The sequence below is a fragment of the Lytechinus pictus genome, chromosome 12, assembly GCF_037042905.1.
Source record: "Lytechinus pictus isolate F3 Inbred chromosome 12, Lp3.0, whole genome shotgun sequence".
NCBI lineage: Eukaryota > Metazoa > Echinodermata > Echinoidea > Temnopleuroida > Toxopneustidae > Lytechinus > Lytechinus pictus.
The window spans coordinates 13,797,225-13,819,641 of NC_087256.1; the positions used below are offsets into that span (position 1 = coordinate 13,797,225).

General features: G+C 37.4%; 1 protein-coding gene across 1 annotated transcript in view; it reads left to right on the forward strand.

Moving 5' to 3' along the window:
* The window catches only part of LOC129272432 (kinetochore-associated protein 1-like), a 95,712-nt gene that overhangs the window by 33,236 nt on the left and 40,059 nt on the right, over window positions 1-22,417 (forward strand). Inside the window, exons 20-34 of the mRNA XM_064107295.1 lie at window positions 1,526-1,648; window positions 3,132-3,275; window positions 3,502-3,594; window positions 4,258-4,361; window positions 5,201-5,303; window positions 6,122-6,262; window positions 13,474-13,599; window positions 14,520-14,654; window positions 15,148-15,270; window positions 15,547-15,611; window positions 16,144-16,245; window positions 16,774-16,946; window positions 17,264-17,361; window positions 17,988-18,192; window positions 19,189-19,385. Of these exons, the coding sequence (XP_063963365.1) occupies window positions 1,526-1,648; window positions 3,132-3,275; window positions 3,502-3,594; window positions 4,258-4,361; window positions 5,201-5,303; window positions 6,122-6,262; window positions 13,474-13,599; window positions 14,520-14,654; window positions 15,148-15,270; window positions 15,547-15,611; window positions 16,144-16,245; window positions 16,774-16,946; window positions 17,264-17,361; window positions 17,988-18,192; window positions 19,189-19,385 (1,932 nt within the window). The remainder of the gene's footprint in view (window positions 1-1,525; window positions 1,649-3,131; window positions 3,276-3,501; window positions 3,595-4,257; window positions 4,362-5,200; window positions 5,304-6,121; window positions 6,263-13,473; window positions 13,600-14,519; window positions 14,655-15,147; window positions 15,271-15,546; window positions 15,612-16,143; window positions 16,246-16,773; window positions 16,947-17,263; window positions 17,362-17,987; window positions 18,193-19,188; window positions 19,386-22,417) is intronic.

Below are 22,417 nucleotides of genomic sequence, written 5' to 3' on the forward strand. Positions count from 1 at the left end.
CCTAAATATATTTCTGATATGTTTACTAAGAGTAATAGTGTCCACACTCACAGTACGAGGGGTGCCACCTCACAAGGCTTGCAGATGGGGAAAAAAAGCTTTTCTCATGAAGGGTCACTCTTGTGGAACGGACTTCCTTCAGCACTTAAAAATGCAGCAACCAAAGAAGCATTCACCAACTTATACTGGAGATTAGTAAAAACTCATGGGGGATTGTAATTACTTTTTTATGCAGTTGTTAGCTTGCCAGGGAGTGTAAATCATTTGAATAGCAATCTTATGTAATATTCTATTATCATGTAACATGCAGTCACTATTGAATCTTCATTACTCATATCATACGCAATATTTCATACGCTGTGTAAAATAAATGTATATAATTGTTAATTAACTAAAATAATATGATGTAGTCGAATGTATATTGATAAGTAATAACCACTCTGTAGTATAAGTGTAATGTATCTTTTTTTAAAGTATAAGTAACTTGTATCCGATACGTATACACTCATAGTTCTTTCAGTGTTTTCCTTGTTTTCCTGTCAATTTCCAATACTGGTTCCTTTCTCAAGAACTCAAATCATTTTTCTCTCTTCGTATTACAGTGTAACAATGTTGACTTTTAATGTGTTGTATAATATGTGTTCTTTTGATTGTTTTATGTATATATGTATTGTGCAGGGCCCTGGTTGACAACAGTGTCTAAACCACTGATCAGGCTACCCTGGGTAAAGAAGACAAAAAAAAAAAAAAAAAAATGTGTTTATGAAAGTCAGGAGAAGAGGGGGTAATATGACTTATGTAGGTGAAGTACGTTGATGGGATAAAGGTCAACAGAACATTTAGCAACCCCTCCCTCCATCTCAACCTCCCCCCCCCCCCCCCCCGCTTCTCTCCTCCTCAGACACTAAGCTCGGGCTGAATGTTCTGTTGACCCTTATTCCATCAACCTATACTTCTCCCACTTAAGTCCTATCTCACCCCCTAATCTCCCGAATCCCATGAACACATTGCTGATATCCACATGATAAAGTTGAAATGCTGCCCAAAAAGTGTAATTTGTGTTCACTCATGCATTAAAGTTCAATTTAATAATTGATAAAATTTGCATAAGCAACCAAAACTGGTCACGGTTGATCATTAATTTATCACAACGCCCTTAACTTTGCAAGTTCGAAAGGATTTGCCTCTTAAAAACTGACATAATTGGAAGGCTAATTCCAGCCCACCCTAATTTTCATACCCTTTGTTTCAGTGGGCAGTGCTCGCTCAAGCATTAACAGTTTTCACATTTTTTGGTGTCATTTGAAAGTTGACTCTATTGGCTTTCCATATATGTAAGTCTTTTTCCCCAAAATGCTATATTTTTTATTTGGCAGCCATTTCAAAAGTGTATAGTTTTTTTTGGGACGCACTGTATAGATGCATGAATGAATAGATTGATAGATGGATCAATGAATCAACAGATAAATGAATTAATGGATGGATGAACAAATAAGAAAAAAATAACAATTATGTTTGTTTTCAGACAAATGATAGTGACTGCAAAGAGTCCATGAACAGACTGAAAGAACTTGTCCACAACCTACAAGAGCTCAGGATCCTCCACACAAGATACAAGTGTTTCTTAACTCTAGACCAGTTTTGCAAGGTAAAATTGGAACTACCATGTGAGTGTTTCATAAAGCAGTTCGTAAAGTTATGCATGACTTTACACACAACTGGAACATGTTCTTTGTAGTGTTCTTTGTAGTTAGTCAAATACACGTGGATATATATCACAAAGCACAAGAAAGGATCACCTGTCGTGTGTAGTCATTTGTAACTTATCAACATTTTTGTCCAACATGTTGTCAGATCTGACAACTGATGCACTTTACTGTGGTAACTGTCTGATAAAGTGGGACTTGTCGGATAAAACGTCTGACAAGTCCTTTCATGAAATGCACCCCTGGACTTGCTTTGATATGTCAGGCCATATTTATTTAAGGAATATAAGGTTGTGTGCTTGCTATGTCAGTCGGCCGGGTATAGCTAAACACATAGATGAAGTGATGAAACGTCGGCTCTCAATTTTTTTTTAAATTTTTCAGGAGAGTCTGTAGACATTTCCACCATGATATATGCTGGTTTTAATCAATATTCACATTCTGACTTTGTCTTTGCAATGTATCTAATGAGACTTTATAATTTAGGACAACACTCAGCTTAATTAATAAATCTCTCAAAAAACTTTTGCTTAGTAAGTTTGTCAGAGATTTGGGGACAAACTCATGACATTTATAAAAAAAGAGGAAAAAGTTTGACATTGTTTGACATAAATGGAACACTTTTTATCAACATGCCAGAACACAAATAAATGTTTGTTGACCATGTCTGAGTATGACTTAGTGGTTTGATAAACATGATTTTTCTCAAATAAACTTTGTAAGAGAGTTTAGATTTCATGGTATGGAAGTTCAATTTCAATTGAATGGGAGTAACATCTTTCCATCAGGTGACATTGACTACCCTCTTAAATCCCACCATGGCCTAGCGTCCTTTGGCAAGGCGTCAATCCACAATTTGCCACTCTCCCAGGTGTTAAATGGGCACCCGGTAGGATGCGAAAGCCTACGTAGTATGCCTAGCAATTGAGTCTTGGAACTCTTGTTGGAATGCTCCTCAGGGAGTGGAGAAGGTGCATACATTACCGGGGTAATAATATCTGTAAAGCGCTTAGAGACGTCGTTCCGATGTGTTAAGCGGTATATAAATGCAGAATATTATTATTAAATTCCTAGCTGGAGAAATCATCAAGAAAACCTTTTTTCATTGAAAAGCAAATTGCTGCAGTTCTATTTAGAGGATGATGGGAAAATCATCATCTATTATATGGGGTGTTGCAAGAAACTTGTGATCAATTACAAGTCTATTTTTGGTCCCTAAATCAATTATATATCTCACAAGTAATTGCAAATTTGTGATTTGGAGCTGATCTTCTCTTGCAACAAGGAGTGTAATCTGATTTGCTACACTTAAAAGTGATCAATAAATTATAAAATTGCACCAGAATATTTGCAATTGATTGCAAATAGTTTCTTGCAACACTCCCTTAGTAAATATATGTTTGGTTGTTATTGGTTTATTTGAAGGAAACGACAGAGAGCATATCATTCAGGATGTTAGAGAGGGTTGCTGCTCCAGAGCTGGTACCAGGAACCATCGCTAAGTGCATCATACCCTATGCTAAGGATCACAAGCTGGAGGTGGATAATCTACTCTTGAAATATATTGAGGTAAGAAATGGAACACCCCCCAAAAAAATAAAGAGTGGCAATGCACTTTTATTTGGCGTATGCACAAAATAATTTTTGATAACATGTTATGATTCTATAGGCTCAAAGTGATCAGTGAGACACAAAAGACTTATTGCCTGAGTAATGATCGATGGGAAAACAACACATTCTGAATTGATAAACTTTTGACCAATCCTAATGCAGGAATATAATTCTATTTATGCAGGATCTTCTTTCCGTACCAAGTCTCTTTGCTACGTATGAAGCATCCTGGGAAGCCAAGGCTATCACTGTCATCAGATGTATCAAGGATCTCACGGTAAGAATTGCTTTTCTTTTCTTCCTGTCAAGAAAACCTAATTTTGTTTAACATACTTTTTGTGAAAGTCATTGCAACAGCTATTTGTATGTTCTTCATGAATCTTCTGCTAAAGATATTTGTATTTCCTTGTTTGATTGTATAATCATGTGCCAAAGGTTTTTATCTTGAAGCAGAAACTTAAATAAAATGAAACAAAATAATCCTTCGGAACTGTTTCATGAAAGTTACCGACACTGGATGTTGTCATTCACTAACAATTACCATAGTAACAGCCAATGAAAACCAAGGATTACGCTGATATTACTAGCGATTGACAACTTTTCAATGATTACAGCAGACTTGAAATAGCGCCCAAGTGAATTAAATTACAGGTACTTGGTAGGAGATGATTCTGTCCATAATGCATGTACTGCAAGGAATCTATGGGAGAGTGAAGAAGTAATTTGTTATTAGCCTGAACATCCCTGAGGCATTTGGTCAGGATTGAACAATTATTAAAGATAATAACTTTTCTTGTTCATTTACTTCAGAGCTAGAGTGCTTTTGAAGTGATGTCTTACAAATGATTACTATCAATATTTTTATTTGGAATATGGTTTTGATAGAAGTACGGAATGATATTTCCTTTAAAATGGATGTGATAACCTTTATCGTTTGTAGAGTCAGTGTGGAGCCATACTTGCATTGATGCAGAAAGCACCCGTACCGTGGAGCAAGGGAATGGAACAATTGGTCCAGTATGGATTGTCTCTTAAACATCCTATGTAAGAAAACTGAATATATTTTTGAGGGATGCTTCCAAGATCCTATGTTTAAAAAGCCACTCCTGCATACACAAAGCCTGCATGATCTGACCTTTCATAAGTTGAATGTTTGCCTTTATGGCAGTATTATTTCAGACCAGATTCTGCAAAAGAAGAGATAATAACCTCAAATTTTTCCTATGTCAAACAGATTTCTATGGTTCCAATGGAGTGGACCTACACATTTTATATTTCTAAAAAAAAATTGATGAATATATTATTTTTTAGTAGTTATTGTAACTAAAAAATGGTAATCTTGTGTTTTTTTGCGAGATTATGATCTTGTGCCTCATGTACATATTGATGTTAGTTGTCAAACACCAACTGAAATTTCTAGAAGTTGATCTTCTAAGAGTAAAAAAAGAATGGATTTTTTCTTATTTTAGTGTACAACTAATCAAAATACTTTCAGGATATTTGGATTTAACAACGCGCCTCGGAATAGAATATTTCTAGATAGATGGCGCTATATAAATGCCTGTTATTATTATTATTATTTAAAGACGTGAAATGTGAATTTACTGTAAGTTTTGGACAATAAATATTCATTTATCGCTGTATGGTAAAATGGTTTGTAAAAATTGCAAAATGATTAAGCTATTAGCGGTCATTTAAAAGGGGTAAATGATTTTTACCTGGCCCTAAAAGAGAGTGGGTAAATGTCACAATTAATTATCAGTGGTTGTTAGGTTGTTTATCTTTAGTTGGATAATGGCATATTGGGTATAAGACAGCATGGAGTCTGTTTTCTGATTGATTTATGCTTAAGTTTTCAATCTTTGATGTGTTATTTCTGACAGGGTGGCCAAGTTACAGGAACACCATGGTTTCATGAAACTCAGAGATATGTTCATGAAGTATGACTTGAGGTCAGTGAGTCTTGGAGATGCAGATAGCATGAAGGTGAGTTATTAAAGACAAATGAATGTAGTTACAGTAAACACTGACCTCATGAGAAAGTCTGTAAAACCGAGGTGTGTGCAACTCTAGTACCCCTATAAAAAGAGAAAAATAAAATAATAATGACGTCATATTTAACACAGGGTAGCCACTTCAGTTCTGAAAATGTTCTTCCAGCTTGCCCTTCTTAATATGATAATGTTATTATTACCCCGGCTTTAGTACGGCTACCTTGATCGGGCGCCCTAGCATTCAAGGAATTGTTCTTTCTGGGTACCCATTCACCTCACCTTCGGTTGAGTGCAGCACAATGTGGGTAAATCTTTTGCTGGAGGAAAACATGCCATGGCTTAGAATCGAACCCACGTCCCTCAGATGGAGAGACGAGAGTCATAACCAATAGACCACAATGCCCCACCTCCAGGTTGTCTTGCCCAATCCAGTAAAATACCCTGGTGTCGCTTTGCCTTGAGGGAAAACAAAATTTGGCATCATTCAAAAATATAAGATTATCTTTATTTGCCCAATCCTCCCCTTTTATATTCCCTTTTTTTTTACACATATACATTAATGCGCTATTTATAATGTTAGGTTTAATTTGTATACTTTATGATTCACTTTTGTTGTAATTGTAAGTGATTTTTATATGGAACTTTTTGATGTCATCACTCGTAGGCCTTTTTAGGCCGGCCAACCGTCTGCTGACAGGTGTTATTTTTTTAATAAAGAATAAACTACTACTACTATTTACTTCATGAATATATCATTGTGGTGAGGGAGGTAACAAAAATAAAAAAGATGTTTCTTCTTTCCCCTTTTAGTTTGCTGTGAAGAATATCTTAAGCAGAGATGATCCAGCTGTTCTAGAGGATGCCTTACGCGTTGTCAAAGCCCAGTCCAGTCAACACACTGAGATGGATGCTTACCTCTTCAGGCTTCAGTACCTTATCAAGTCCAATCAGGTAGGTTGTCATCAAGTAGAAGTAGTACTACATAGGAACCAACTGGCTGAAAAGGATCTCATATGTCTATAACTTTGAAGCATCCTTCCAAAGAGAATTTGAAACAAAGGGTGATGAAATGGGCCCAAACAACATTTTCAAGGTCTTTTTTCTCTATATGGTGAAATATGGTGAAAAAAGCTGATCAATGATATTGTGAATTTTCAAAATTTCCACAGAAAACACAATATACCATTTTAAGTTACCAAGACATTTCACATGAGAAGAGGTTTGCGATCGAAAGCTGATGTCATAAAAAATGACAACTTTACTCTTTGTAGGTATTTGTGTATTTATGATTGAAGTTGAATGAATTTTGAGAAAATAACATGCTTGATATGATTGATTTTAATGAAAAGTGTAAGGTAATATGATCCACTACCATGTATCCAAATCTGTTTTCCCCTGTAAATAAGCAATTTCCTAGATGATACAGTCTGAGCATGTGCTAATGAAGGTAATTACTACTAACAGCCAAAACCCATTGACCTGGAATTCTTATACACACACCTGACATAGCACCACTCAAATCAGGCAAGCTGGTATTACAAACACTGGTTGTAAAAAGCAGGTGAATAGAATCTAGTAGATGGAAGGTGCATGAATGGATTGGAATGCCCTTCAGAAGCAGTTGATTGTTTCACTCATGGTGGTATTCATTTGTCAAGATGGAATTAAAACCTGTTCATGGGCACCTTTCTTACTTTGTGAATACATGATCAAAGTGCCCCCCCCCCCCGAAAAAAACCCAAAACTGTTTTATCATTTGAAATATCTATGGATATTAGAGGACATGGTTTAATATACAAATAGGCATGAGTGCAATGGTGCAAGATTTCGCATGAGGTGAAAGATAGATGCTCCATTCAATGAGGCGATAGCCGAGTTTAATAGAGTGTCTCTTTCTTTCACCTCATGCGAAATCTCGCACCATTGCACGAATAAGGATATTCGCTCTTTGTGTTGTACAACGCCTCGGAATTTAGCAAAAATATGAAGAAAAAAACGAACTTTTCTCTGCAGTTTTCTATGAAAAAGGAGCAAAAATATTGAAAGCGAAAAGCAAATCCCACAAGCGCACATGACCTCGGGCAGCATTGCGCATTTAGCCAGCAGGCTATACACGTATTTCACCTTCATTTTTTACCTCCTAATGTCGTGCAACGGTACATTCTGGACGATACATTTTAGATGGTACGTCGTGTGTGCGACGGTACGATTGTTTGACATTCAGCCTCCCATGTGCTCGCGTACAACAAGCTATTTAGTAGGCGTTGTAGAACTCCAACTGGTCTATTGCTATGGGTCAATTTACCTGCAACTTGTTGCAATTGCCCCTCACCCACTTTCTATTTCATTGCCCAGTACAGTGTATCCTTCATCCATATCCCAACCCTCCAACTCCTTGTACATTCAGCAAGTTCTTAAGTACATCAAGGATATAAACATCTTTTATGATCTACCTGTTATATAGTTCAATGATTTATTTAACTTGATGCTTGAATATAATACTCATACTTTCGCGCTTAGTGCCCTTATGCATCGTCTTCCTGTCCATTTGATCAACATGTATCTCCATTCTTCTTTCGATTTGGCTGTCTTTGAGATAAGATGTACACCTAACTATCCTCCCAATTTGTGTTAATTTTTGTGAATTTTACCTATTTTCATTCTCCAAAATTATCTTCCCCTACTTTAATAAAGTTTATGTTTTTACTTTTGTCTAGTCACAGCATGCTGCCACTTCCCCCCCCCTCCACTCAACTGGCAGCAATCTATTTTAGAGTTTGCCTCCCTGATGGGGAGAGTCGGCTTGGCCCATTCCCATGCGCTCAGAGAATTTGATCTTCACTCTGAAAATAGTCTTTGCTTTCACTGCCCTTGTACGAATCACTTCCTTCTAGTGTCAAACATGTCTCGTCGGCACCTGGCCTTTCCGAGTTGGGCAGTTGCTAGCCATGAGAGTTCCCCAAGACTTAATCATTCTCCATTTCCATGGTGAACTTGATACAGACATGTTGAGAGTTCAGGTGCTGAAATTGTTAGTTTCCTCAGCTCCATGTTGCCAAACCACAAAAGGGTTGTCCTTATATCTAAGCCACACTTTGAGTTTGTGTGTTGCTGACTGGAGAGCCGTCTCCTCGAAATGTTCCATGAACTTGTTAGCTACCACATGGGAAAGGGGAGACCCCAAGGCAGCCTCCTCTGTTTGCTTATAGAATGTGTCTGTCCATCTGAAAGAGGTGGGATTGAGGCACAATTTCTTTCAGCATCTGAACTCTCAACACGAGTGAATCAAGTTTACCATGGAAATGGAGACCGAGGAGGCTATTCCCTTTCTTGATACCAAGACTACGAGGACAACACAGGGATCCCTATCCCACCTGGGCCCAGTCTTACAAAGTTATGATGGATAAAAAAAATACATTTAATATGCTGTATATTCATGCACTCATGCTTTTATTGAAAATTCAGTGTGCTTCTCTTAGTTTACAAAGGATATTGTGCACATTTATTAAAGAAAAAGTAATGACATTGATGAATTTCCATATACTTGAGATTGAACAGATCGAGCCCATGAGGTTAGTGACCAGATCTACCTGAGAGGGGAGCTTGAACATATCAAATATGTTTTGAATTGTAGCAACTACCCCTCACATAAGATCTGCACTAAACTTCCCCCTTTGTAGAACCCTCTTGTAGCTCAGCCCAAGGCAAGAGTCATTCTTCCATATCTGGGTGCAGCCTCTCACAAGATTCGGAGAATTTTGAGAGAAGCTGACATTGAGGTTGCGTCATAGCTCCTCAAATAAGCTTCAATCTGCCCTCACTACCCACAAGGACAAGTGCAACTCCAAGGACCTCCCTGGAGTTTACCGAATCTCCCTGTGAATGCGGTAAGGTTTACATTACTGAGACGGGTCGTTCCTTTAACACTCGGATTAAGGAACACAAGGCCCAAGGTAGGAGAGACAAGAGGGACAAATCTGCAATCATTGATCATGCTCACACGCATGATCACCGGATCCTCTGGGATGAGAGTAGATTGGTCACTCATATCCCCTACTGGCATCTGCGGAGAGTCAGAGAAGCGTTGGAGATTGAGGAGCATAACACCGTCCCTCAAGACAGCGCCTCCAACTTAGCAATATCTGGCTTACCGTTCTAGACAAAGAGGCTAATTAAGACTAATTTCACATACGTGTGAGCTTTACAGTGATACGGGCACAATTGGCGGCTTTTGTCATTCATGCCATTTTGGAGGGAATAATAATTGGTGGCATTTCCTGTTTCCACTGTTTTGCGCGCCCAATTTGTGTGCTGTCAGTCATGTCCGCATATGTGGATGTCATGTGACTTACCCAGCCAATCAGAGACATGTACCATGCAAGGCACTGTGCATAAGGCACCTTGACAGAGTATGTAAGGCCTGCTTTTACAATTTTTGTTCATTCTCCTGAAGACGATAAGAACACACTCGACGAAACGTTGAGTTTGGTTAGTCATTTTCAGGACCAACATTTGCCCAAGAAAAATACATGGTGTTCCGTGAAACCTACTACACTATTCCTCAATCTCCTGGCGATTACACTGTCCGCTTTTCAACCGGCACCTGTTCTCCCTGATGACCAATATTATCTTTTTCATAGCCCTGTTTTCTTTTGAAACCCGGAGCCTTAACTCATTTATTAGGATGTATGATGTTGGTAAGACTATGGCTTCTCCAGCTAAGTCTTTTTCCGAGGGGAAGCCTAAGCCTCTCATTCTATGGCTGGAATTTGCATTCCAGCCTTCTTCAGGGATCCTTCATTCCTGGCAGAAAAGGCCTTGAAAAGCCTTAAAGTGTTGAGAGTAAAAACTTTGAGACTCCTAGCATTTGCAGTCTTGTATAGTGAACGGGATGATTCCCCCTGTCTTACTTCATATTCAGAGCTTTTGCTAGGCTTTACTACTGTAATAGCCAAAAGCAACCTTGATGGTTCATGGGTATCCTATCTCTAATCTCTCCTGGGGAGTGTTTCATCAACATTTTTGTCCGACAAGTTGTCAGATCCGAAATCTTTCCTAGATTTTGATTGGCTGGGAGACACTGTTACTATGGAAACTGTCGGATAAAAAGGGACTTGTCAGATAAAACGTCCAAAAAGTCCTTTCATGAAACGATCCCCTGATCTGCTGGTATCAGTCTCTTTAAATGACCAGCCTATCCTTAGCTAGCTTCCATCTTGAACCATTTTAAAAACCAATGAGCACTAGAGAAACAACTGATTGGGCCTTGATTTGTATTTTGTACAACTTGACCATTAGACCATTTCGGGCCTAGAGAAAACATTCTGTATGCCTCTTGCCTGGTCATGCTTTTTTTGCGGCTTTGGCCCATTTTCTTGGTTTCTTTTAACCAAGAATCAGTCGACCACCTCTGACCCCTTCTCTTCCTTGTCATCTGTTAGAAAAGACTAGATTGTTTCTCTGGTGTAAGCGCTTATATGTTTTTTAGTGAATGCGTAAACACAAAGTCAGGACAATCAGCCTTAAGGAGGATTAGATATATCTAATTGATGTAGATGAAAAAATCATATCTGATTTTATAATTTAAAAGATAATTGGATATATCTATCGATGTCCCTTCCCCCTCTGACCCTTCTCCCTGTGAAGCAACATGTCCTAGCTTGTCTTCGGCACCTCCTAAGAGGAAGAATGGTTAATTTGTGTTTATCACATGGACAGGAATATGATGTATGAGGTTACTATGTGTAAAAGAGTACTATATTTGAACAGGAAGTTAAATCATTGAACTAGGATAACAGATAGATTCAGCCAATTAATCTCATAAATAAATTATTATAAATTACTACATTGTATTGGATGTAGATCACTCATTGGGTTTGGGTAGGCTTGATGAGGGATGTTTCCTACATTGTATGGATGTGGATCACTCATTGGGCTTGGGTAGGCTTGATGATGGATGTCTCCTACATTGTATGGATGTGGATCACTCATTGGGCTTGGGTAGGCTTGATGATGGATGTTTCCTACATTGTATGGATGTGGGTCACTCATTGGGCTTGGGTAGGCTTGATGAGGGATGTTTCCTACATTGTATGGATGTGGATCACTCATTGGGATTGGGTAGGCTTGATGAGGGATGTCTCCTACATTGTATGGATTTGGATCACTCATTGGGCTTGGGTAAGCTGGATGAGGGATGTTTCCTACATTGTATGGATGTGGATCACTCATTGGGCTTGGGTAGGCTTGATGAGGGATGTTTCCTACATTGCAATGGATGTGGATCACTCATTGGGCTTGGGTAGGCTTGATGATGGATGTTTCCTACATTGTATGGATGTGGATCACTCATTGGGCTTGGGTAGGCTGGATGAGGGATGTTTCCTACATTGTATGGATGTGGATCACTCATTGGGATTGGGTAGGCTTGATGATGGATGTCTCCTACATTGTATGGATGTGGATCACTCATTGGGCTTGGGTAGGCTGGATGAGGGATGTTTCCTACATTGTATGGATGTGGATCACTCATTGGGCTTGGGTAGGCTTGATGAGGGATGTTTCCTACATTGTATGGATGTGGATCACTCATTGGGCTTGGGTAGGCTGGATGAGGGATGTTTCCTACATTGTATGGATGTGGATCACTCATTGGGCTTGGGTAGGCTGGATGAGGGATGTTTCCTACATTGTATGGATGTGGATCACTCATTGGGCTTGGGTAGGCTGGATGAGGGATGTTTCCTACATTGTATGGATGTGGATCACTCATTGGGCTTGGGTAGGCTGGATGAGGGATGTTTCCTACATTGTATGGATGTGGATCACTCATTGGGCTTGGGTAGGCTGGATGAGGGATGTTTCCTACATTGTATGGATGTGGATCACTCGTTAGGCTTGATGAGGGATGTTTCTTACATTGTAATGGATGTGGATCACTCATTGGGCTTGGGTAGGCTTGATGAGGGATGTCTCCTCATTGTAATGGATTTTGTGGATCACTCATTGGGCTTGGGTAGGCTGGATGAGGGATGTCTCCTACATTGTAATGGATGTGGATCACTTATTGTGCTTTGGTAGGCTTGATGAGGGATGTCTCCTACGTTGTAATGGATGTGAATCACTCATTATGCTTGGGTAGGCTTGATGAAGGATGTCTCATACATTGTAATGGATGTGGATCACTCATTTGGGCTTGGTAGGTTTGATGAGGGTTACCTCATATATGTGGTTTTTTCCATCTGCTTTTCTTGAACTCTTTATTCGTTATCTGCCAGGTGTGTGATTGGGCTTGTAATAATTGTGTCATTCTGTAATTTCATTGTGTTGGTTTTTGTACTTGGTATCATTTTCATCACATTCATCCTTGACATAAATCTTCCCACCAAGAGTCCACCGATTTAGATATGAATCATAGTCAACGTTTAACACATTCAGTCTGCTGTAGTTTTACATGTTATTCAAGCTGTCAGATTTTCTTTTATTTCATTTTTTCCCACAATAGTTGCAAAAATTAAAGCAAAATTTTCACAATTCAGCATGAGAAGAAAATACAAAATATTTGCTTACACCCATTTAACCTAATTTTTGTGATGATTTGAGTTCATGTCACCTTGTGTATTAATCTGGTTTTGTTTTCATGTGCAGCAATGACTAGAAACAGAAATTGTGGAGGGGTAGGACTAGCAAACTAAATGAAAAAGAAAGTTTATGCAATAAGCTTAGCTTTCTCAAGTTAACAAATTCAAGTATGAATACAAAATGTAGTCGCAGAAGTGGTTTGCAGTACACCATGTGTAAAGTCCTGGAAAGGTTGAGATAAAATTGGATAGAGATACAAGTGAAATGGAAAGGCGAGAAAGTGGAGGTTGGGAAGTTTTCAGAATGAACGTAGCTCTTAAAAGACTGTAAATTAGAAGGAGTGAAAAGCTGAGTAGTAGGCAGGGTGAGAGGCTTGAGTAGAAGGCTTGAGGAGGCTGGTTTGGTTGAAGAGGTGAGAGAGGCTTGAGAAGAAGAGAGAAGGCTGGCTTGAGTCGGCGAATGGAGCTGTAGAGTAGAGTAGGAGAGAAGACTCAACGTTTCGGGCAGGTTGACTTTGTCTTCAGGACAGTCAAACAAAAGTTGATACAATGTTGTTCACACTTATTTTTGTATTATGCTAGGTCGGAAAATGTCTCGATTTGTTGTCTGAACTGCCACGCCAAGAAGCCTTGAGGTGTCTGTCTAGGATCCTATCATGGGCTAAGATCATCCTGGACAACCCTGCGGACACCTTCTGTGATGAACAGGTGAATTTTATTTTACAATCAAACAAGCATACAGCAAGCAAACAAATAAGCTTCATCATTTCAGTAAAAAAACAATCAAATATCAACATTGATGTGTTCGACTGGAATCCTGTTGTGATCTGAAAGCAGCATGGACGACCTTTTCAACACCTTCTGCGTTGAACTGGTGATTTTATTGAAATTGCATAAGTAATAGCAATTAGGCCATTATGCAAACAAGCTAAACAGTGCAATAATAATGGTTATATGAATGATTGTAGAGCCATCTTTTTTAGAAATAAGCTTTTCCTAGGTGCACTACTATTTTTACCTTTAGCAATAGACAACATTGATGTGTTTAAATGTGATCATGTGATGATTTTGGATCATCATGTCCAATCCTTCCAGTATGTGAAGGGGTGAAATCTTGTTAAAATTATACAAGTAAAGTTATTATATTTAACTGCTCTAGATGATATTTGTCTTGTATTGATATAAAATTTGCATTTTGTATAGAGTACCAAAGCGCTGATGGTGCTTTTTATTTTGCATTTCAATGTTTTCTGTACCATTTCTCAGCAGATCATGAAAAAAAAAACACAATTCAAATTTGGTGAGAATCGGTCAATGGGGCCCCAAGATGTGGCCGTATGAATATATAATTAGCCCCATGAAGTCAATGTATTATTGGCCTGGTTCCTAACATTTCAAACCAGGCCAATACATTGACTTCGATGGGGCTAATTATGTATTCATGAGGTCATATCTCAGGCCCCCATGAACTGATTCTCACCATATTTTGGTAGTACTACCAAAATATGGTTTCAAAAACTTTGAAATGCAAAAGATTTTTTTTTGTGACGTCATCACTTCGGTAAGTACTCTATTTTAAGACCAGAGAGAATGGCTATTTTTGACTGTGTATATCTTTTCTTTTCCAGACAAAAGACTGTCGAGTTTTGGTAGGACAAGCTGCCATTAGACTCCTACAGACGGATCTCTACTCTCAGCTCAATGGGGATCCAGCACAGGAGCTTCTTAGACAAGAAGAACTTCAAAGTATACTCTATCTACAGGTAACTTATTTAGAAAATTGTCATAACATTGGGTCTATTTCTTTTCACCCCTTCTCTTGTACTGTAATATTTCTTTTAAAAATAGGATGCTTTAATGTAAGCAATGGATGGCTTGCTTTTTACTTGTTTAAGGATTGACTTGCTGTTTCCAATCTGTACAAAGTTACCAAATGATTACAGTGATAACATAATTCTATTGACAGATTCGTCTGACATTCCAATTGAATGTTTTAATGTTTTAGATGTTTTTTTTTATTCTATTATTGTGATATTTTTAATATAATTCATCTCACATATACACATTTTGTTTTAAGACTTGAGTACAAAATATACTGTTGAACTAAATTAACAATGCAAACACAATTTAATTATGGTATTCCTACCTAGTAATTAAATGTCAAAGCCTTTCGTTATCTTCACAAAATTGTCTGATGATGCCTTGTCAATTTTTTAAAATGATTAATTGGAAATGAATCCCACTGTATTTTTCCAGTTGGAATACAACCTTCTTGTTCCATTGAGTAGCTATCGTGATGATGCATTCAGACTTCAGCTCCTCAAGAAAGCTATAGTAGAACACTACAAGGAGATCCAAACAGGGATCCGAAAGAAAGAGGTTAGACAGAATTAGCTTTCTTTTGTTTAAAACCAATATGAAATAAAATAAGTTACCAACATCCGTGACTTATTTCTTTTTGTTGTAAAGAGTGGATCATTGCAGAAATAGAAGATGTCAGTGTGTTTATCATGATTTTTTTTCATATAAAATATTTTTTAAGCATGAGAGAACCTATGATATTTAAACTGTGTATGTGATGATTGTTAATATGTGGGACAAGTTCATGTTTGTATTCTTTATTCATGGTTATTTTATTATTATTTTTTTTGCAAGAATTGTGGAGCTGTTGAGAGGAAGTCTAGGGATCTCAAAGCAGGAAACTTTGTCAGAGTTTTGAGGTGAGTTCTTAAAAGGATGAATTGATTCCGTTGACAGTAAAAAATTCGGGATTGATTCACAAAAGGACTTTTGGAACATTTTATCCTGCAAGTCCTGTTTTATCCGACAGATACCATACAGACAGTGCTTCTCAGTCAATAAAATTCAAGGAAAGTTGTCAGGTCTCACAACTTGTCAGACAGATATATTGATGAAATGTTCCCCTGAAGGAATGAGATGTAAACTGTCTATGTTCCTCGTGTTTGATAAAAGATACCTCAGCTTTTCAGACAAAATAGAAGTCATGAACTATCTACCAGGGCAATAAATAAGAAGGATTTGCCATATTCTGTGCTCAGAGCACCCAATTGGCAGATCTCTTGGATGGCCAACTGCAGCAGCATGTGACACTCAGAACCCATGCTTTTTGGAAGAAGGTAATCTACACATGTATGTCTTTCTACAGGAAGCTCATAGAGAGTGTTGATCCTGTCTTATTATATTTTTGGGAAAAGGACATTTGATATCATTTTCAACATTTTTCTCTCCTAGACTTGGTGAAATCCTTGGTGTATCAACCAATGAGTTGAGAGGTGAGATCGCTCTGAAAGCCGCTCACACCGGAGAAATCAACACTGCTATTAGCATATGCAGGTGAGAAGGCCATGTTTCTCATACAACCGTTCTACTAAGATCTTTCACCTACAATAGTACAAGATCAGTTTTTTTTTGGGGGGGGGGTCCAAAAATATGGTGTATTTAGAGGTACACTAGCCCTCCCTCGTCTATGCACAAATGACCAAGACATGGCCAATATATTTGCATTTGCACATTGTACATTTACTCACTGGCAAGATCGTATCTTGTTTTGGTGAGATGTTTAAGTCAATTTGGCAAATAGAATTAATGTAAATGACAAAATATATCATTATTTAATTATTCCTTTTTCACTTTAAAACAAAGAAAAAATGTATAGAATTATGTTCTTAAGTAATAACCTTTATGATGTGATCACAGCAATTGAGACAATTGTCAAATATGACTGATTGCAAATCACATCGATTAAAGAAGGAGAAGATTAAATTACTATGTGGTTTCTTAAAACTTTTTGAAAAGTTTCTTATTTTTCTGCTAACTTTGCATTTGTATTTACCTCGCTAATCTCCTTGCACCCTCATACAGTGATCTTTGTAATCCTGATTGTTCTCCTGAGGTGGCATACACTCTCTATCAAGTCTCCCATGCTATCTGCTCTCAGCTTGCCAGTGGGCATGACATGACTGGCTCATCAGCTGGTGATCTCTTCAAACAGCTCTTGAACCTCACCCAAATAGCAACTGCTTCTTGTAACCCAGGTACAGTATCCGATTTATTGATTTATTTTAATAGTGGTAGATGTAAGTCAACATTGTTGGGAGTAAAGTGAAGGCTGTTAAAACATGATCATATTTCTCTGTTGTTGTTCCTTTTTTTTTTGGGGGGGGGGGCAGTAGCTTACATGGGCAGAATTTTACAAAGAGTATCATTCTATCATCACCCCATTATCTACTAGATTGGATGACCCCTCTGCTAATTCTATGTGAATCATACAATTCAATAATTAACACATTTTTCTTCTCAAAGCCTAATAGAAAGTTATTTCTTTGTTTGGTTTTCATACTTTTTGTTAAAGAATTACTTGCCGACTGCTTTGATCTTAGTACCAAAATCCGTTCCTTGAAGGACTTGTGTGACCAGTGTGAAAGTGGAGACTATGGTATATCAGTACAGGTAATTAGCTGCATAAAGAGTTTTTTTACAGTGCCCCAAAAACACCACATGATAAAGAGACTTGGTTGATATATATTACTTACGGAAAATGAAATAAGGGGGTAAATCATTTAAGGATTATACATAGATTAAAAAAAAAACCAGGTCCATTAACGGAAATGGTGATTATGTTCCATTTTATTTGGTCTGCTTAATAGTAATTGAAATGAAAATCAAGAAATACATTGAAATTAAGAATAATGAAATTAAGAAACTTTTGATTTTCTCCCTTTTTCATATTAAAAACCTATGGAAAGTGGAGTAAAGATGACAGATGCACACAATAAAGTCTCAAGTGAAATGTATATTAATAGCAAATTGTGTTTTAGTGTTGCATAAATTTGCTTGATTACTTTATTTCAAATAGAAAATAAAAATTATCTATTTATATGTCTCTTCTTTTAATTCATACAGGCTTTTAGTTAATGTTGAAAGTGTGTGGCACTACATGTATGTGGCGCAGTTGCATGGACACAGCATCCAAGATCAGATCCCATCCTCAATAAGTCCAAAATTGCCCAGTCCTTGCTAACCTGTGACTCAAAGTCTGATGACTTTAATGTATTTATCTATTGTTTGTATTTCAGATTGGGGCTGCAGAGACCAAGAAAGACCCCTATGAGGAGTACACATTGGAAACGTTCTTCAAGGAGGATTCGCTGGTTCTTTCATCTCAGGATATCATTCCTGTGGCAGCCGAGTTTGCTTTGTCTTGTCAACCTACCGTCAGATCAAGAAATGCCCTGCCGTACGAGCAGGCTAGAGTATCTGGATCACCTGTCTTTGTTAAAGGTTAGTCTACCTTACTCCTTGTTGTGTAATGAAGTCTTGGTTTTGTGCCATGCCAGAAGCTTTTGCCTCTGGAATGGCTCAAAACTGAGACTTCACCGAGAGTTTGCTTTGAGCATTTCAGGAAAGGCTTCATCAGATGTCTGACACAGTATGTTTTATCCAAGAGATACTGTAGGAATTGTGCTTCTAAGTCAATCAACATCTAGGAAAATTGTCACCTGACATCTTGTCAGATAATAAATGCTGATGAAACACTCTTCTGGGCACAGTTTCATACTTTAATAATAATAATAATAATAATAATTGGATTTATATAGCGCTTTTTCCAGAGGATACAAAGCGCTGTTGATGGCATAAGACAAGTTAAGGTTTATGGTTATATAAGTGTGTTTTGAGATGTTTTTTTGAAGAGGTCAAGAGAAGAGAGGTTTCGAAGAGATGGAGGGAGTTTGTTCCAAAGACGGGGGGCAAGAGATTGAAAGGAGTTGAAACCGGCCTGTTTTCTGGATTTTGGAATGACATAGGAAGGAGCAGCTGCAGAACGAAGAGAGTATGTAGATCTTTGTTGCTGAAATAATGAAGAAATGTAAGAAGGAAGTGTGGTTGACAGAGATTTATAGGTTTGAACAAGTATTCGATAATGTATTCTATCAGAAACAGTTAGCCAATGGTAACTTCAATGGAATCCTTGATTTTGATTGGGTGATGATCATCGTTACCATGGTAGTTACCATTGGATGGCAAAGTTATCATAATAGTAACGTGTATTCAACAGGGCCATGGTCTACTGTTTGACATTCTACAGTACCAGTTTGGACATACTTTGTCAATCTGGCGTACATCTCCAAGATTTATTATTTTGGGAACGTTGGATAACGGTGTGTTCAAAACAACATTCAAGTGCAATCCCTATACGTGTCATAAAAATGTTCCACCTATAATTCACGGGCAGTGCATATTATTGAATGATTATTGTGTTCTTTCCTGGTTCTATAGATCCGCAGAAGGGTGATAATGAAGGCGCTGTCCAGTCTGGTTACATTGGTCAGGTAGCAAGTTCTACCAAGTACCTGTGCCAGCAACTGAAGGAGCATAACCAGTGCTGCCTGGCTTTTCATTATGTGATGGAACTCCTTGCCACATCTCTTGTCCATCTCTCAGTGAACAGCAGCAACCAAGCACTACAGGATGAGGTGGGTGCAAATGGAGGGCAACACTGCAAAATGATGCTGTTATGGTGTCTCAGCTTATAAGTGATTGATTGATTGATTGATTGATGATGGTACTGATGAGTACACTGGTAATGACAATAATTATCGTAATACATGGGTTGCATTTATAAGGAAAATGATGGCAATATCATTGTCACTATAGGACTCAAACAGGGGTAGATATGTGACATGGTTTGTCTAAATCAGACAGAAGTCGCTCGATACCGAATTGAGAAAATGGGTAAAATGCTAAAAATTTTCAAAAATGTCGAAATTTTTATTTTTACATTTTAGGGATGTTTAATGTTTCAAGTATAGTCTGTCAAAAAATCAATCGAAAATGATAACGGGAAAGTATCGAAAAAGCCGTTTTTCTGCGAGTGTTTTTTTCGGTCAGTTCGAACTTTTCTGACACTCCGCTCGTTCAGCAAGCTCAAATCTTCGCGCTGTACTAAGCTCCGCCCCTAGCAACGTACGCCATTGTTGATTGGCTATTCATAGTACTCGCACGTAGCCGGTGCATGAAGGGGATTATTTAGCTGAAATCGATGAGCTGGAGTTGAGAATTTGCATCCCGTTAGTAAATCTTTCTTAACAGGCATGCTTTTGAAAAGCGATGCTTTTGATCTATCTTTTTGAAGCGCGGGCGGGAAGGTTGTTATAGAACTGGGAAGGGCGGGGGCGTGGGCGATGAGCTCGATTATTGGGTCTCAATAAAAGCCAAGGACAAAACGTATTCAAAACACGGTTTGTAAGTGAGGATTAATTTCATTGAAATTACAAAGGATATGCTGAATTGAGAAATAATATTTTATTTAATCTTAGGCCCATTATCAGGATTTTTTCATTAAGCGTTAAACTTGAGATGGCATTTTCAAAAGAATGATTCTCAAATCCTTTAAAATATTGATCGTCAGTGAATCCGTGTTTATTTATTAAGTTCAAGAGAACGAAAGAGATCAAATCTATCATTCTCCCCTCACTATGTTGGTTCACTGTGTATTCCCATGTCTTTTCTTTTTTTGTATGGTTCTCTCTGTTGGCCATTGTCATAGGTATTTATTTCATATGTAATTCATTATAACTATTGTTATCCGAGGGGTCTACGATCCAGCTTCTAAGTGGACCTCTTCATTTCCAGCGAAATATTCACCATAGTTTTTTATTGCAATGAGTTTTTATCAATTTTGGTTTCACATTTACAAATGTAACTGAAAATATATAAATATAACTGAAAGGTAGATTGCATGTATTCTACTTTGCATTATTTTCATGATACTTGTAATTTTGTATTTTTGGGGAAATGAGAAAAAAAAACTGAACTGAACTAAAACTGTAGCGGGAATAATCATAATCACTTATTCAAGATAGGGAAAGCAGGATCTGGAAATGTATACTGTTTACTGTACACTTTGTGAACTTATAGGGATTAGAATCATATCAAACCCTTTATGATTCAAACCTCTCGCCGTCAAATTTTCTCATGTCGTTTGAAGAAACAATAGCATTAGCGAAATGTTAACAAAGATACCAACAAATCCAATAGAGAGATGAAACAAGAAAAAAAGATCGATTGCTTAATCAATCACAATCACCAACGATAATCGTGATTCAGGGTAACTACAATGATAATGATAGTATAATACTAACGAAAATAATAATAATGATAATACAAAATAACAATTATAATTACAGGGATGATGGTGATGATAATCGTCAAAATGATAATTATGATAATTAAAAGAAAATCAATAATTAAATATAAAAATCAATTTGAGCTTGTACTGCCTTTTCCGTATCTCAACAGTTATGGCTATCAAAATAAAATAATTCTAATCAATTTAAGAATCATAAACTACTAGGCTTAATCTTAGTGTTTTCTTGCTAAAGGCCTATAGGCATAATAACGTTCTCTGATGGGTGAGAAGAAACATGGCATTAATACTGAATTTTGCTTGTGGTTTAATGTTATTGTGATAGAAAATAATAATAAAAAACAAAACAAGCATGTTCGAGTTAGCATCTGTGTCTGGCTTTGGTAGGCCTATTCATGACGAAATGCTAACAACGCAATCATTACAAAAATAAATAAAAAAAAACAATCTGTTACGATTCCTATTTTTTACTTTTGATGGTGCAAGCATAGGCCTTTACGTAGAAAAAAGACAGATTTGATAATGAACAATGAAGATAGTCCAGGGTGTAGCGATGGGGGTGGGGATGCTCCCGGCCTGCGCCAGGTGCAAAGTTTTTGTAAAATACTTCAAAAGGTTTAGGTTTTTTCTTCTAATTATAAAAGCTAGATTGGGGTAAAGAAAGGAAGCATCCCCCTCGCCTTCCCGCCCGCGCTTCAAATAGATAGATCAAAAACATCGCTTTTAGTGTTCCCAAAAGCATGTTTTTAAGAAAAGTTTACAAAGAGGATGCGAATTCTAAAGGCGTAGGTGTGGCGATAATGGCACTGGGCCGGGCGGGGGCGTGGGCGATGGATTATGAGCTCGAGTATAATCGCGAAATAAAAGCCAAGGGCAAAACGTATTCAAAACACGGTTTTTATGAGGATTAATTTCCTTAGAATTACAAAAGATACTATCAAGGAGACAATGATAACAGGTACTTTCTCTATCATAGGCCATGATCAGGATCTTTTCATTATTTAAAACGTTTTTTTTTCGGAGATGGCATTTTCAAAAGAATTAAAGATTTTCAAATCTTTAGAAAATATTGATAGTCCGTGAACGTGTGCTAATCTATTAGTTTTAAAGAGAATAAATAAAGAAATTAAATCGAACATCAAAGTTTGCGCTATCCAAGTGAAGCCCCTTTCACAATGGTGAATTATGTAAGAAAAAGAAAGAAATTGATGGCTTAATCCATCACCAACAATAATCATGATAATTGAAAAAAAAATAATAATGGAAATAACAATGACAGTAATACTAACGATAATAACAGTAATCATAGATATAAAATAACAATGGTAATGATGATAGGCCTGTAATGGTAAAAATGTT